We start from the raw sequence: 16,160 nt of genomic DNA, 5'->3' as shown, positions 1-16,160 counted from the left end.
TCCCATGAGCAGTTCGGAATAAAAACTTCCGACTGAGGAATCTACCCTTGAGCAGAGGCTGGTCGAAAGGGGCCCTTTTATCTCAGAGGTGTCGGCGACGCTCACACGATTTATGAGAATCCGAACTTACAGAAGCCAAGATCCGCCAGGAGACCCAGTAAAGGAAAAGAGAGACATGGCGGGAGTACAATCACCGTTACTGCAACTCAACCAGGAAGTGTCTGGGCGCGATGCGACTCATTTATCTCTAGCAGCTCCCATACCAGCAGGGCAAAGGGGCACTTACCTCCAAACCATTCAACTCTTTTAGCCTTCAGATCCCTCAAACTCCTCACAGTTCACTACCACGTGTTAGGCTTGGAGAATTCTCTGCCCCCAACCACTGCCTCCAGAGCAGAGCCAATCAGGGAGTACTGCGTCATCACTGGGCGCCAGAAAAAAGCAAAGCGGATATTAAAGCGAGCCTTGATGACTACGACAGCGAGGAACCGGGGCTGTTGCTATGGTAACTGAGCCAACGCTGGCGGCCTGCGCAGAGCCTCTTGGGAGTCGTGGTTCGACGGCGTCCTACGCCTGCTTTCCTTGCGGGCGGAGGAACTGCAGTTATCAGCGCGACCAGGAAGCAGCCTGGGCAGAAGAGCAGTGGTTGCAGCTTTGGCCAAGGTTCGGGCTCGAGGTTGAAAAATGCTACTGGCGCCCCAGGAAAGGTCCACCCCAAAGAAGAGGATGAGGCTGAGTCGCTGGAAACTGTTCACAAGGAAGCCGAGTCCCAAGGTGATCCCAATCCGGAGCTTTGGAGGGCGGGGACCTTCCCAAGGCGCGGCGCAGTCTTGAAGCCAGTCGCGGCCCCTCTGTGCTTCCTGCCTCTTCCCCGAGGGGCACCCTTAGCTGAGATACTCCTGCCTTGACCCCCCCAAAGCCAGCATTGCCCTGAGTGAAGTGCTCTAGGAGCTCTGGGGTCTGGGCACATTACGGGTTTGGTGGGCAGCATCGTGGAAGAACTGTTTCTAACGCTTTTCTCAAACCGAAGGTGTCTACTAGTGCCCGTCAGTGTGATAGGAGTTTGCAAACTCCGTGTTCCTGCTACTCTTAACTTCTCGCACATTTCTTTCTTTTTCTCTTTTTTTTGTAAATCTTGGGGAAACTGATCTTTATTAACGGGAGAAATCTTCACGTTAAATACCCTGCATATATTCCTGCCCATCCACTTTTACGTAGAGTATCTGAAATGAACTCAGGAGTGCAAGTGGATATTGAATATATTAATATTTGATTCACATAGAAATTTCTAAATTCAACCAACATTCAAAAAATAGAATCTCTCCATATCTATCACCATTTGGATTTATTAGCACCTGAAGATAAGAAAAAACTGATAACCCCATTTTGAACTTGAAATATATGTGATATGTGCAAAGTCACAATCGCACCGTGTGTGCTTTCCACAGACTACCTTTTTAACAGTCCCAAAAATAAATGCTTTAAATCTAAATAAGTACTAAAATGGAGAAGCTTCTCAGCTTTCGGCTCCAGAGCAGTTTCACCAGCTGTTTTCACCCTTAAGTTACACTTTCTTAAATAATATTCCGTAGATGTATGTGACGTTTGTGAAGGCCCCAGGCAATTGTTCTTGCGATTTATTCTAAATTTACCAGCTAAATGCATTGGACATATTCCACATGATAAATATATTGCCCCAGATACTAGAGGGCATAGACTGGAGCATTAGGGAGACTTGGAAACTGAGGCTGCTGTTATTGCAGTATATCAGTTGCATCATGGATTGGATCCAAAATGGGTTATGGATATGGACTTGATGAAAGATAAAAATTTAGAGCAATTTCTTAGGACTCCAAAAGGAAGGATTTTTGCTGCCAGTGCTCATTATCACTGCCTAGAGGAAAAAGGGTAAAAACCTAGGGTTCCTTCAGGTTCAGTTGTGTTTTAATTGGATCAGCTGTTTCTTTTTTGCAGTTACGAAATTATTGAGCAGTACAGCTGTGTTAATTAGTTATCAGTAAGATGCTTTGAAGGTAAAGTGTTAGGTAAGAACGGGAGTATTATATTTTTCCCACCTTCATGTGTCAATATGCTAGTTTAGATACCCCCTTATTATTATTATTATTATTTTAAAGAACATATTTGAGTAAGAAGCAATTCATGAACTGGGAAGACCAAAAGAGATTTAGTGCTCCAATGACATATCATCAGGATATCCCCTTATTTTAAAAACACATCTGAATTTTTAGCAAAGAAGAAAACTGTATTTGTTAAGTGACTTTCAGAGGGAATTCTGCAAGCTTCTGGGAGTTACAGAGAGTGAAGAAAGGAAGTGTCCGGATGCTGTTATTTCTAATTTCAGATTAATACCTGACTGATCTGGGTGGAAATTTATATTTTCTGCTTTGTAAAACAGTAGAAGTCAGATTGATTAACCCTCACCCACTCCCTGGTTTTTGTTGGACCAAACAGTATCCCTGATCTAGGTAAGATGAGAAAGCCTGTTGCTACAGGCTACTTATGAAAGGACAAAGGAGAGGAACATACACTTAACTTCTTCAAGCTGAAGATGACTTGGATAATCTGGCTAATAAGTGCTTTTTTTAATGAGTAGCTTTATATTTAGCATTTCTTTATCTTGACTCTTAACCCTAAGGCGCTTTAAAAAAAATACCAATGCCAGGGTCCTATCCCAGACCAATTAAATCATAATCTCATGGTGGGCCTACATAAGAAATGAAAACAGTCAGACAATGTCCCAGGAAGGCTTCAAGTTTTTTCCTCATAATGCTATTCTGTGTCATTTATTGCTAATCTTTCTAATGAAATGCTTCGGGGAAATAATAAAGGTCACTTTATGCTTTAGTCAGAAAGACAGATTTAAATGGCAAAGTTGGTAAAGATATTGCTGCATATTAATATCCTATATATGTTATCTACAGCCAGCTGTTGGTCCTGACAGTGTGGAGCACTGGATAAAGGTAAGGGTATTTTAAATTTAGAATAAAAAGAGAATTAAGAGTCAATCATAATCAGATGGAAAAGAAATATGAATAGATCTCCACTTTGCACATACTCTACTATTTTTATTCCCATGTAACTGTATAAGTTGTCTTAATTTTATACTTTTTAGTATTGTTTTTATAATTCTGTTGCCTCTGGTGAAACCATTTAAGTATGAATGACAAGAAAACAGGTGTGTAGACATCATTTCAAATGCGATGAGTATCACATGAAGAGAATTAAAGGAGTACAGAAAAGAAGCCTTGGGAGAGGATATGGTGGCCTTCCTCAAATGTTGGAAAAACTGCACTGTAGTTACAATGACTAATGGTTATGTAGGGGCTAATGGGTAAAAGCTACGTGTGCATCACAAATAAGAATTTTCTAATGACTAGAGCCATCCAAAGTGGACTGGGCATTCTCATAGAGATGTTTTCTCTATCACTGGAGCTATTTTAATGGACTCTGAATGGTCACTTAATGTTAGGTTGATGAACAATATGTTTGAGAATTCAGTGAAGGGGGAGAATTAAAGATGTAATGGAAGTATGTGGTGAGAGGCACTAATTTAGATGGGGTCAAAGAAAGCTTCCTGGCTACTGCAGAAAGCCTAACTTAGAAGATGACTAAAGTGGACCTACCATCATGAATGCTAGCCTCTAAGAAGGCCACTCCTCAATATCTAGCAAGACTGCTTGCATGTGAGTGTTGAGAGTCCCAGTGCCAAGTCCCCGCAGGGCTTAGTCACACAGTTAAGTACCATCTCTTCAGAGGCAAAGATTTAACTAAAACAGGAAGATAAAATTTTGCTCTGACTTGTCTATGACATTGTCCTCTTTCGTATAGTTTTCAGTCAGCTTGACTCTGATTTTTATCATTTCTCTAAAATTTCTGTAGTGGCTCTTTCTCCATTATGTCATCAAATCTCCTGTCTTGAAAAAAAATCAATAAATCCTTATTTGACCCTGCAATCTATTCTGATTCCTGAACAGTTTCTTTTTCTTATGTAATGTTTTAGATCTGTGGCCTGGACTCCTTGCCTGTGTATTTTTATTGTCCTCTTGTATCCACAGTTATTCTCTTGCATCCTTATTTCTTACCATTCCACAGAAACTGTTGTCATAAATGATTTCCTGAACAAATCCAGTAGTCTTTTGATAGTCGGCAAACTTTTTCAGGTTACATTTGATATAGTTACCACTTCTTTACTCTAGAAATCTTCTCCTCCATGGTCTTTTTGTAACTCTTTTTTTTTCTGCTGCTTCTATGACTTCCTTGTTCACTTCTCTGTCTTCTTTTCTGATTTCATTCCTAACCCTGGGTGTCCCCTAAACAGTTACAACCTCTTGACCTAGGACTGTGAAATCCTCTTGAGTGGACCACCCTTTCAAAATCAACTGAGACCTCTTTGTGTGAAAGGAGGAGGGAATATATGGAAAGGGTGTGGAGCGTAGTGAAAATTAAGAAAGACCTCTCTTCAGAAGAGAAAAGGAAGATTTCTCAGTGGCACTGAGGACCTGGCTGAAGCAGTGAACCATAATTTAAAAAAATTTTTTTAATGTTTTAAATAGAGATAGAATCTCACTATGTTGCCAGGTCTCAAACTCCTAGGCTCAAGCAATCTGCTGGCCTCAGCCTTCCAAGGGCTGAGCCACCATGCCCACCCCATAACTTTTTATGGTACCAAAAATTGATAGATTGATCCAGACTTGAAGTTTTTCACTGGAACAGCCAGGGAACAAGGGGTTTAAGGATGCAGTAAGATAGTAGCTGGATATCCACACTGAATAGGAAAGGAAGGGACCCTTTCAAGGAGTCAAGTTAGAAGAGGGAAGCATACAGTGACCAGAAGACTTGGTTAGGTCTAACATAAATGTCATAGAAGTAGGGAGAATGAAACAGGGAGATGGATAGGGAATGAAACAGGGAGGTTGATGTTAGAGAAGTGGGTATCAGTTAGGTTTGAGCAATGGAAAATGCTGTGACCCGTGCTTTGTGACATGGTTCAGGGTCACCATGTTAGTAGGTTGCTAAAGTGGAATTGAGGGGAAAGCTGTTGGAATACAGAAGAACAAGCAAATCTCCAGGCTGAGATGTTGGTGATTCATCCTCAGGGACATTGAAATCACGTAGAATCAGGGAGATGGTTGGGTTAAACTGTGAGTCCTGCAGCAACTCACTCAAAATGCAACAATCCACCATGCTTTACAATTTATCCTTATCCCGGTGGGATAGACTGACTCATCTTACTCCAGTGCATTCTGTAACTTGATTGAGCTTTCTAAACATTTTAATCAAATAATTTCTCTAGTCTTTTTTTTTATTTTTATTTTGAGACGGAGTCTCGATCTGTTGCCAGGCTGGAGTGCAGTGGCACAATCTCGGCTCACTGCAACCTTCGCCTCCTGGGTTCAAGCTATTCTCTTGCCTCAGCCTCCTGAGTAGCTGGGATTACAGGCACCTGCCTCCATGCCCGGCTAATTTTTGTATTTTTAGTAGAGATGGGGTTTCACCATGTCATGTTGGCCAGGCTTGTCTTGAATTCCTGACCTTGTGACCAGCCTGCCTTGGCCTCCCAGAGTGCTAGGATTAAAGACATAAGCCACCGCACCCGGGCTTCTCTTCTGTTGAATCTTCAGTTACTCTATGTGCCATCAGATGAAACTCTCTAAATTCTAGATGAGTATTTAAAACCCTCTAGCAATCCATCTATAATATCAGTTTACCTATAGCAGTCCCTATACTGATACTCTGTGACTCCCGTCAGGCCAGTCTCCTTCCCCTCCATCAGACAGATGTTCCCTTCGCTTTGACTCATATTGATCCCTCAGTCTGGAATACTCATCTGCTCTGAGAGGCCAATCCAGATCCTTCCCTTGCAGAGCAACTTGAGATGCCCCTCTAAGTGGACAAATCCCCCTTACCTACCTCAACCTCCTAATCCCATCTTGTACTGCTCTTTTGCTTGAAATTATTTTGACATTTATATACACAGATAAAGCATCAAGCATTTGCTTTTATAAAAGTGATTTAAAATGGGTAGTTTAAAAAATTTATTACTCACAGAACTATTTATTATATATGAGCATTCAGTATGTCAAGAAGCTCATGTTTGTATCCACTGGTTTTGAGGAAATGAAAGATTACATTGTAACTGCTGTTTCTGCCATCCATGTTGATAGAGGCTACTAAGGATCTGGAGTGGACCATGGAATTGTGTGCTGTGGGACACAAAGTAACACATATTCAGCATTTAAAGATCATGGGAATAACTGGGATAGTTCCTTTACAAGTAATATGTTTATATATAACGTAGTTACTGTGATATACTTTTGAAGGTGTTCAGTTTTTTTAAATCACCCTGTGTTGCTGCAGAACTGTCCTTGAGTTGTTTATTGCACACATGATACAGGGAACCAAAAACAAACAAAAAAGTGAGCTTTTTTAAGAAGAGAAAATTTTACTTTTGTTTCCACTTAATGCCCACTCCAGTGCTGGGAACAGAGCTAGCCTTCAATCAGGACTTGCTGAAAGAGTAAGTTGTTAAATTAACAAAATTTAAATTTAAGTAATTAAAATTACTTAAATATAGGATGGCCCTCTCCTATGTCTTACATACTTATTTTGAAAAAAAAATTAAGGATGTAATATTTTAAGACAAACAAATACAGAGATTATGTATAGTCCTTAGTATCATCTAGTGGTTTTTTTCTCCTCAAATCTTCATTTTAAGTGATATCCCTAACAGTTGTCTTGTTAAAGCCAAGCAAACATTTCTTTATTTCCTTGTCAGTACCAGGCTACCAGGCTGTCTCCTTCTTTATCCTTCAATCTTTCTCCGCTTCTCTCCCAGCCTCTCTACCCTCCTCTGTTAAGAACCTGTACAAATTCCAACTCAGGTAGGATGACACATAATACATAATTATTTCTTTCACCTGTAGCCTGAGGAACTAAGTCAAGTCTACGAATCTGTTTTTGTTGTTAATTTTTTATTTGTGGGTATTTAAAACACTAAAGTGGATCAATTTATTTGTATATTATTTACACATGTGCATATATAAACACATACAGTATATGCAAAATTCATCTTTCTATCTCAGAATTTAAGAACCTGAAGGAAAAACTCTGTACCAACCATAAATCTAATAAATGATGTATGCTACCAACATAAACTTGGATGCATCAGAGGCTATCAGAAATAATATGGAAATATAGGTGTCTACTAAGTGACTTCATAAGGAATGAATGATATTTTCTTGACTCTAATGAGTTCATGTTTTTTTTCTGGCTCATATCTTTGCCTGTATGTTCTGTTTTCCACATTTTTTTCAAATTACACTTCACTTTTCAACTTTATTCCTCTGCTTCTATCTGGCTTAAAGCTAATATACGAAACCCACAAGAATTTGGATCGAAAAGCCCATGGCAAGTTTTGGCAGAGGTTCTACCAGTCTTTCCACAAAAGGCAAGTGGAAAAGCCATTTTCAAAATAGGTCAGGTGACAATATAAATATTGGAAAGTGCAGCTTTTTTGAATATAGTTTTCATGTGTTCATTCCGTTAACAAATATTTATTGGGCACCTGTTAAGTGCCAAGCATTATTCTTAGTGCTTGGTTCTCCTTGAGAAAAAGACAAGAATCCTTGCCAACATTCTACCTGAGGGAGACAGTAAGTGACTAAATATATGATAAGATGGTAAATACTATAGAGACAATCAAAGCAGAGGAGGGGGAGAAGGAGAGCTGGAGAAGAGTGTTTACATTTCATATAGGGTGGTCGGAGAAGGCCTTACTGGGAAGGTGACATTTGAGCAAAGGCTTAAGGAGGTGAGGGAAGAAGGCCTATGGGTATCTGTAGGACAGCAGTTCAGGCAGAGGAGAAGCAAGTACAAAGGCCATGGGGTGGGAACACACTGAGCATATTTGAGGAGGAACAAGCAAGGAGGTCCATGTGGCTGAAGTAGAATAAGCAAAGGGAAGAGTAGCGAGGGGCTTGGAAAGCTCACAAAGGGCCGCGTGGTAGGACCTGCAAGCACATTGTAAAGACTTTGATGTTAATTCTGATTGAGATCAGGAGCCATTGAAGGCTTTCAAGTGGAGTTATGACATGATGTGGCTTTCATTTTAAAGGAGTCATTCACTGCTGTGGTGAGAAGCTATTCCGGAAAACCTGTCAGGAAATTATTGTGCCTTGGACCAAGGTGGTAGCAATGGAGGTGATGGGAAGTGGTCAGATTCTATATATATTTTGAAGATAGAGTCAACAGATTTCGTGATCGATTATATGTGTGGTGAGAAAGAGAGAGAGAGATTGGATTAAGGACTCCAAAGTTTTCATCCTGAGGAACTGAAAGAATGAAGTTGTCACTACCTGACTTGGAAGAAGTACAGCAATTGGGGGGAAAGATTTTTTGGGAGGGGAAAGTTAGGGGTTAAGTTGTAAAATAAGTTTTAACATTTTTTTTCCTTTTGAGACAGAGTCTCGCTCTGTCACCTGGGCTGGAGTACAGTGGCATGATCATGGCTCATTGCAACCTCTGCCTCCCAGGTTCAAGTGATTCTCGTGCCTTAGCCTCCCAAGTAGCTGAGATTACAGGTGCATGCCACCACACCTGGCTAATTTTTATATTTTTAGTAGAGACAGGGATTCACCATGTTAGCCAGGCTGGTTTCAAACTCCACCAGATTATCCAGATAATCCACCTGTCTCAGCCTCCTAGAGTGCTAGGATTACAGCATGAGCCACTGTGCCCAGCTTTAAAATTTATTTAATTTAATGTATTTATTTTGAGACAGGGTCTCACTTTGTCACCCAAGCAGGAGTGCAGTGGCATGAACACAGCTCACTGCAGTCCCAACCCTCTGGACTCAAGCCCAGCCTCTGAAGTAGCTAGGACTGTAGGTGTGCACAACCACGCCCAGCTAATTTTTTAACTAGAGATGGGGTCTCACTATGTTTCCCAGGCTGGTCTCAAACTCCCAGGCTTAGGCAGTCCTCCCATTTTGGTCTCCCAGAATGTTGGGATTACAGGCATGAGCCACTGCACCCAGCCTAAAATAAGTGTTTTTAATCTGTGCAGGTAAACAAAAATGCTAAGGCTGTTTGCCCACTTCTGCTGTTTCTTTCCCCAATCTTGCAAATTTGGTCATGTTTTTACTAGACTCTTGCTGTTAAGTTAAAACATTCTAGATGGCTACAATTCAGTGACTCTGTTTATCTCAATTTTATTGAACCTAATATATGATTGCCAAATATAAGATGAGAGGTTTCCTTCAGGAGTACTAATTTGCTGAAGTTTGGTTACTCTGCCTCTGGTTCATATTTATATGCAAGTCCTAAGGAAATGAAAACTAATAAAATACAGTATTTTTTATTTAAAATAAAATATCCATGTCTCAGGATCCTATCACTAATGCCCTAAACAAAAGTTATCTAAAGCTTAATAACCTTTTGTTCAAATATCAAAATTGTGAACACCTGTTAGAACTTGGTAAGATACTGCAATTAATTTAATATTATATATGAACCCCCCCAAAATATTTGGGGGTAGATGTTTAAACCTCAGAGCTTCTCCAAAAATGGAAAAATGAATGAATCTTAGTAGTTGGTAGAAAATCAGATTCTTGAATAGGAGAGAAATTCTCTCTGAACAAATTTGTTGTCATCTTAATGGATTTTTTTTTTTTTTCTGTTATATTGAAGAGAGTGGAGAAGGCCTCAGAATTTGCAGTGTCAAATGCATTTTTTACTAGAAATTCTGATTTACTCAGAAGTCCCTGGGGCCAAATCACAGATTTGGAAACATCTGAGCAAATAGAGGATCACGATGAAATCTATGCAGAAGGTAAGAGAATTTGTTTTCTTGCTGTGATGTTACTAATTCTTAAAGCATAACCCATGATGCATTTCAAAGTAGAAAATGGAAGCTTTTCTTACTCTTGTTCTTAATTTCCCTTTCTTTCTACTGCCCTGAAGCTATTTTAGTTTGGAATTAACTTCAATATTACAAATAAGGATGTACTTAAGCCCCATTTTGTTTCCCAAATTAGAACCACATCCAGATGTAGTTTGATACAACAGCTAAGCGGTGAATGTTGTAAGATATTAGTCCTGTGACAAAGATGGTAGGTTGTTAATTTGATCAGATATTATACAGATAATTTTACCACAGTCTATAAATCAGTTTTATTCTTGATAAAGAGACCCTAAAAACAGTCTAATCTTCCTGTGTTCCAGAAGCATTTACTCTTCTGGAATTTGGTATTTTTATTACTGATGCCCTGAGGAACTCTGCCATTTAGGGGTGGAAGGAATCAGGAAGAAACAGCAAAGGAGGCTGAGAAGGGAAGGCCACTGTGGTAGATGGAAAGTCAAGAGTGTGATATCCTACAAACCAGCTTCCCTTTGAATTACTTATGTCTCCAGTTATTCCATTTATTTCTTCATTTATTCAACACACATATATTCTGTGCTAGGTATTATTTTAGATACTGGAAGTACTGTTTATGAACAAGAGAGACAAAGCCCTTGCTTTCATGAAATACATATTTTCATGTGGGAATTAAGAAAATTTTACGGTGATCCAGTAGTAAAAGTCATTCAAGTTCATACCCGAGTCAGTGAGGAGCAAGGAATCAGCTGAAAAATGTGATGGGGGACAGCATCCCAGCAGATGTAAAGGGAGCATGAAGTACAGACAGGCATGGTGTGCTGCAGGAAGACCCATGTGGCTGGAGTTTCCCCCAGAGGTAAACTGGCGGGAGTGAGGAGAAGGCATGTCATATAGGGCTTTCCAAGCCTGGGGAAAGAATTTAGATTTCACTCTGAGTACGACAGGATAGAATTGGAGGGTTTTAAGCAGAGATGTAATATGACAGTTTATAAAACATATGAAGAATGTAGCAGGGTGTGGTGGTGGGTGCCTGTATTCCCAGCTACTTGGGAGGCTGAGGCAGGAGAATCACTTGAATCTGGGAGGTGGAGTAGGGCAACTAGTGGGAGCTATTGCAGCAGTCTGGGTGAGCAGTAATGGTGACTGGTTTAGAGTGGTTGATAGTACTGGAGCTAGAGAATGGAAATCGATTCTGAAATTGACGTGGCTGGTCTTGCCCACCCTACCTCCCACCCTGCCAATAGAGATACACAATATACTTTAGCTTAGTAAGGGTTCTAAGAAGTCCTGCAGTTAAAAAGAAATGCTTACTTGCCCCATTTCCCATGCTGCCTATACCATGAACCTCTTTTTATCCTGAAATCAGTATATTATCCTGAGAAACTAGTGATTCACATCAGGAACATGATTTGGTGTACGGATAGAACACCAATGGATAGAACATGGTTTTCAAAAGTTTATATCATCTTTTTCTCCTCTCATCAACTATATTAATGTTCTACAAAGTGTTCTGAGGAACATACTTTGAAAATCTGTGCTTTAAGGTAGTTTGTATACTTGTGTAGTCTAACACGAGGTATTCCTACAGTTTAATGCCTCCAAGGGAAGTTTTATTTGTTTTTAGGGGGTACTTCATAGTAAATCCCCATTTACCAATACACGTCATTTAGTAGGTGTAAATTGTTTTGCATATAAATTATTATACACATAAATGTTTGAATTATTATACACAAGGGCTACTCAGTAAATACTTTCTCCCTTTCTCTACCTTCCTCTGAAAGCCAATAGTATTTGTTGCTAGTATGCTTTTAACACTTAGTTTATATTACTCTGATGTATTTTTTCCTATTTTATGTATATTAAATGCCTCTTGGAATCATTTAATATAAGCACCCCATTCCCCAAGAACTATGCAATAATGATCATAATAATTATGAAGGTAATGATAAAAATAGACAAACGAGCCATCTGATAATAATAGCATTATTATCAAATAATCATAATATGATGAAGGTTATGCTAAGGCAGGCACTTTCCCCTATACCTAAATAATTTAAGGAGATTTTCTCAATAGCGTTAAGAAATCCAAATGGAAGTTGGCTTTCAGGATATCACAGTCTTTGATTTTCCTCCTGCCTCGATGGCCTCTCCTTCCTAGTCAGCTTTCCTGGTTCCATCTTATCTCTTCATCCCCTAAATTCTGGAGTTCCTCAGCACTTAGTCCTTGAACCTCTTATCTTTCTACCTTCCTCTCTTGGTAATTTCATCTATTTCTATGATTTTAAATACAGTCTGAGTGCTGAAAACTTCCACATTTATTTATTCAGCTTGGACCTGTCCCCTGAAATCCAGAGTATTATAGCCGATACCATATTTGACATTCCTGTTTGTATGTCTCATAAACATCTCAAACCTAACGTGTCTGGGACTGAACTCCTGATCTTCCTCCTCAAACCTGCTGCTCCCTTGGCCTTCCGCATCTCAGTAAATGGCATTACCATCGTTGCAGTTGTTTAAGCCAAAAACTTCATAGATTTCTTTTTCTTATGTCCCACATCCAGTCCATCAGCAAATCATGTCAACTCCACCTCAAAACATTCTTTTCTAGAATCTGACCATTGTTAATACCTCCACTCCCAGGTCCAGGCCACCATCTCCTCTCTCCTGGATTATTGTACTTGTTTACCAATTAGTGTTCTTGCTTCTGTGCTTGTCCCCTATAGTTTAACTTAATAGTCAAAGTGATTCTCTTAAAATATATTACTTCTCTGCTCACATCTCTCCTGTGGCTTCCCATTGCACTCAGCGTAAAAGCCAAAGTAGCTAGAAGTGTCAGGACTCTAAGTAAGGGGATTTCAGCCTCAGGACTATTGACATTTTGGGCTAGAGAATTTTTGTGGGGGCTCTCCTATGAGTTGCAGAATATTTAGCAGCATCCCTGGCCTCTACCTCCTAAATGGTAATATTACTTCCCACAGTTATGACAACACAAAATGGCTCTAGACATTGGCATAAGTCTACTGGGGGCAAGATTGCACCTGGTTGATAACCATTGCCCCGAACGCTCCCCTAAACCTGATCTGCATATTACCTCCAACCTCATCTCCTACTGTCTCCACCTCACTCACTTCTCTTTGACCACACTGGCCTCCTCACTGTTTCTCCAACACTGTAGATACTCCTGCATGGGACATTTGCATTTGCTTTCCCTCTGCAGAGAATACTATTACCTCATAGGTCCTCGCTTATCTCACTTCCTTCTCTTCTTTGCTCAAATATCTTTTTCTCAGTGAAGCTTTCTTTTACCTCCCAATTTAAAACGACAACACCCATCTTCCATTTCCTCCTATTCCTGCTTTTGCTCTTATTTATTTGTTGTCTCTCTTCCCTAGTTGGAATGTGAGCTTCATGATGCTAGGGCTTATTTTTCCAGTTTTGTTCACTGCTGTATTCCAGCATTTAGAACAGTACTTGACACAGTAGGTACTCAGTATTTATTGAATAAATGAAACAGTGAGTAAAGAAAATCTCTGAAGTAATTGAAATATTTAAAATTTGTTTTTCTTTTATTGTAGCTCAAGAGCTGGTCAATGACTGGTTGGACACCAAACTTAAGCAAGAATTAGCAAGTGATGAAGAAGGCGATGCAAAAAACACTGTGTCCAGTGTCACTCTTATGCCGGAAGCCAATGGCCATTTGAAATATGACAAGTTTGATGGTAAGGACTTACCTGATTGTTCTAAGCTTTAACATCTAATGAATGTGTCTAAGAAGTCTTTATAATTGTTTTGAATAATAAATGATATGTATTTGACTTTTCTGCGTTTAGTTTAGTTTTATTATTGGTTTTAATTTATCCTTATTGAATGTAAATTTCTTATGCTGTATCTTCAGTAAATTCATGGTGTTTTAAAATTAAAATATTCTATTACAGTCATCTCTTACTATCTGTGAGGAATACGTTCAAGGACCACCCAACCCCCACAGATACCAAACCTCTCAGATGCTCTAGTCCTGTGCATATCCTCCTGTATACTCTAAATCATCTCTAGACCACTTATAATACATAATACAGTATAAATACTATGTAGCTGTTATACTGTATTTTAAAATGTTTATTTTTTATTGTTGTATTGTTATTTTTTTTTTTTTCAAATATTTTTGACCTGTGATTGGTTGAATCCAAGAATGTGGCATCTGCGGATAGGGAGGGCAAACTGTATTTATAATTCTGCTTATGATTATAATAGCAATTAATGCTGTTTCAGAGTGCTTCTTCCTCATATATTATTGGACTATTTACTTTGATGGAGAGTACATTTAAGTCATTTAAGTACTCATATATAATTTTTGTATTTATAAAATGCTTCTTATTTCTCTGTTAGTTATTACTTATAATGGAGTTTATTACTTTTCTAGTTTATGGGTTTTTTTCCCAGAGGAGGCAAAACTCACGGTTGTGCACAGAGCCAGTGTGTCAGACAAGTTAGATGGCTAACGTGTGAGGGTTTATCTAATCCACTTAACGGTCTGAGTATTTTTTCCCTAAGCATAGGGATAGTCATGGTAACGCTGGGGCAGCTCCTCAGATACCTTTGGTGAATTCATCTCACATCATTCCCCTTGTTTAGGACTCTGCAAAATCCCCAGCTTGGGGAATCACAAAGCTATGAGCTTCTAAAATTAAAAGAATCCTTCAAGACTAGGTAGTCTGATCTACCCTCCTCCCCGTCCCAGATAGAGATCATTTTGCAGTGTCCCTAATTTGTAGTGATGTATCCTCTGCCTGAACACCTCCCGAGATTGGAAGCCTGCACTTTGGGAGGAGTCCATTCAACCCCTCTGAGGCTGTAATCCTCATAGAAGTTTCCTTTAGTTAGGAGAATTAGGATTTTGTCTTCAGTAACTTTTTACCCTATGATACAACAAAAAATAACATTTTCTCAAGAACATGTTATTTTTTGTAGGAGTTGTTACCATATTTGACCACTCATATAGTTCTGTGTTTCCAGATTAAATAGCACCAGTACTCTCAACAATTTTTGTATACCACATGGTTTCTGGGTCTTATCATCCTTGTTGCTGCCTTCTGGATATTTTCTAGTTTATTAATGTCATTATTAAAGTGTGGTACTTCAGCACTTCGTACTTCAGTACTTCATATTTGTTCTGAAGCAAATATATGCAATCTAATGAAACTATTCTTTTGATATAGTGCTAATAGATCTAATTATGTCCCTTTACTTAGATTAGTTGATATCATCTAGTATCATAGCAGGCCTCAATCATCATATGCTGGTAGAGTTTTTTTTTTTACTAAAATATTGAACAAATATTTACATAACAACTAAGAAGGATATTTACCAAAAATATTAATTAACATATTATCTCAGTAGACACAGAGAAAGCACTTAACAAAATACATTTCTTCTCAGCAAACTAGTAATAAAAGAGAAATTCTTCAACTCGATAAAGGCCATTTACATAAGACATGTGGAAAACAAATACAAAATGGTAAGTGTAAGCTTTATCAGGAATTACATTAAATATAAATGCATTTAATTAAACACTCCAGTCCAAATGCATAGATTGGCAGAATGGATTAAAAATATATGACTTATTGATATTCAAGAAGGGAATAATGAAAAAAAAGAAAAAAAATATATGACTTAGCTATATGCTGTCTACAAGAGATATATGTTCAATTTAAAGTACAAATAGGTTGAAAGGAAAAGGATGGAAAAAGATATACCATGTAAACAGTAACCAAAAGAAAGCTACAGTGGCTATGTTAATATTGGAAAAAATAGACTTTTTTTTTTTTAATTTATTTTTTTGAGACGGAGTTTCGCTCTTGTTACCCAGGCTAGAGTGCAATGGCATGATCTCGGCTCACCGCAACCTCCGCCTCCTGGGTTCAAGCAATTCTCCTGCCTCAGCCTCCTGAGTAGCTGGGACTACAGGTGTGCGCCACCACGCCCAGCTAATTTTTGTATTTTTAGTAGAGATGGGGTTTCACCACGTTGACCAGCATGGTCTCTATCTCTTGACCTCGTGATCCACCTGCCTTGGCCTCCCAAAGTGCTGGGGTTATAGGCGTGAGCCACTGTGCCCGGCTGAGACTTTTACTTTTATTTATTTCTTTGATTTTTAATTTTCCCAAAAATAGACTTTTCAAGAAAAAATTGTTACTAGAAACAAAAAGTGCATTTTCTAACAATAAAAGGATCAGTCCATCATGAAAACATAACAATTATAAATA

The 16,160-nt window shown here is 39.0% G+C and overlaps 1 protein-coding gene across 2 annotated transcripts in view; it reads left to right on the top strand.

Moving 5' to 3' along the window:
• The first annotated feature begins 598 nt into the window (after positions 1-598).
• Positions 599-16,160, top strand: part of CCDC191 (coiled-coil domain containing 191) — an 89,157-nt gene continuing 73,595 nt past the window's right edge. For both annotated transcript variants that reach the window (XM_012463988.2, XM_012463987.3), the window contains exons 1-4: positions 599-774; positions 2,943-2,981; positions 9,708-9,849; positions 13,473-13,616. In XM_012463988.2, coding sequence (XP_012319411.2) covers positions 685-774; positions 2,943-2,981; positions 9,708-9,849; positions 13,473-13,616 — 415 coding nt within the window. In that variant the 5' untranslated portion in view covers positions 599-684. The remainder of the gene's footprint in view (positions 775-2,942; positions 2,982-9,707; positions 9,850-13,472; positions 13,617-16,160) is intronic.

Source organism: Aotus nancymaae, unplaced genomic scaffold, assembly GCF_030222135.1.
Source record: "Aotus nancymaae isolate 86718 unplaced genomic scaffold, 86718_ANA_hifiasm-v0.15.2.pri h1tg000011l, whole genome shotgun sequence".
Classification (NCBI taxonomy): Eukaryota; Metazoa; Chordata; class Mammalia; order Primates; family Aotidae; genus Aotus; species Aotus nancymaae.
This window is presented reverse-complemented; position numbering and strand designations above follow the sequence as displayed.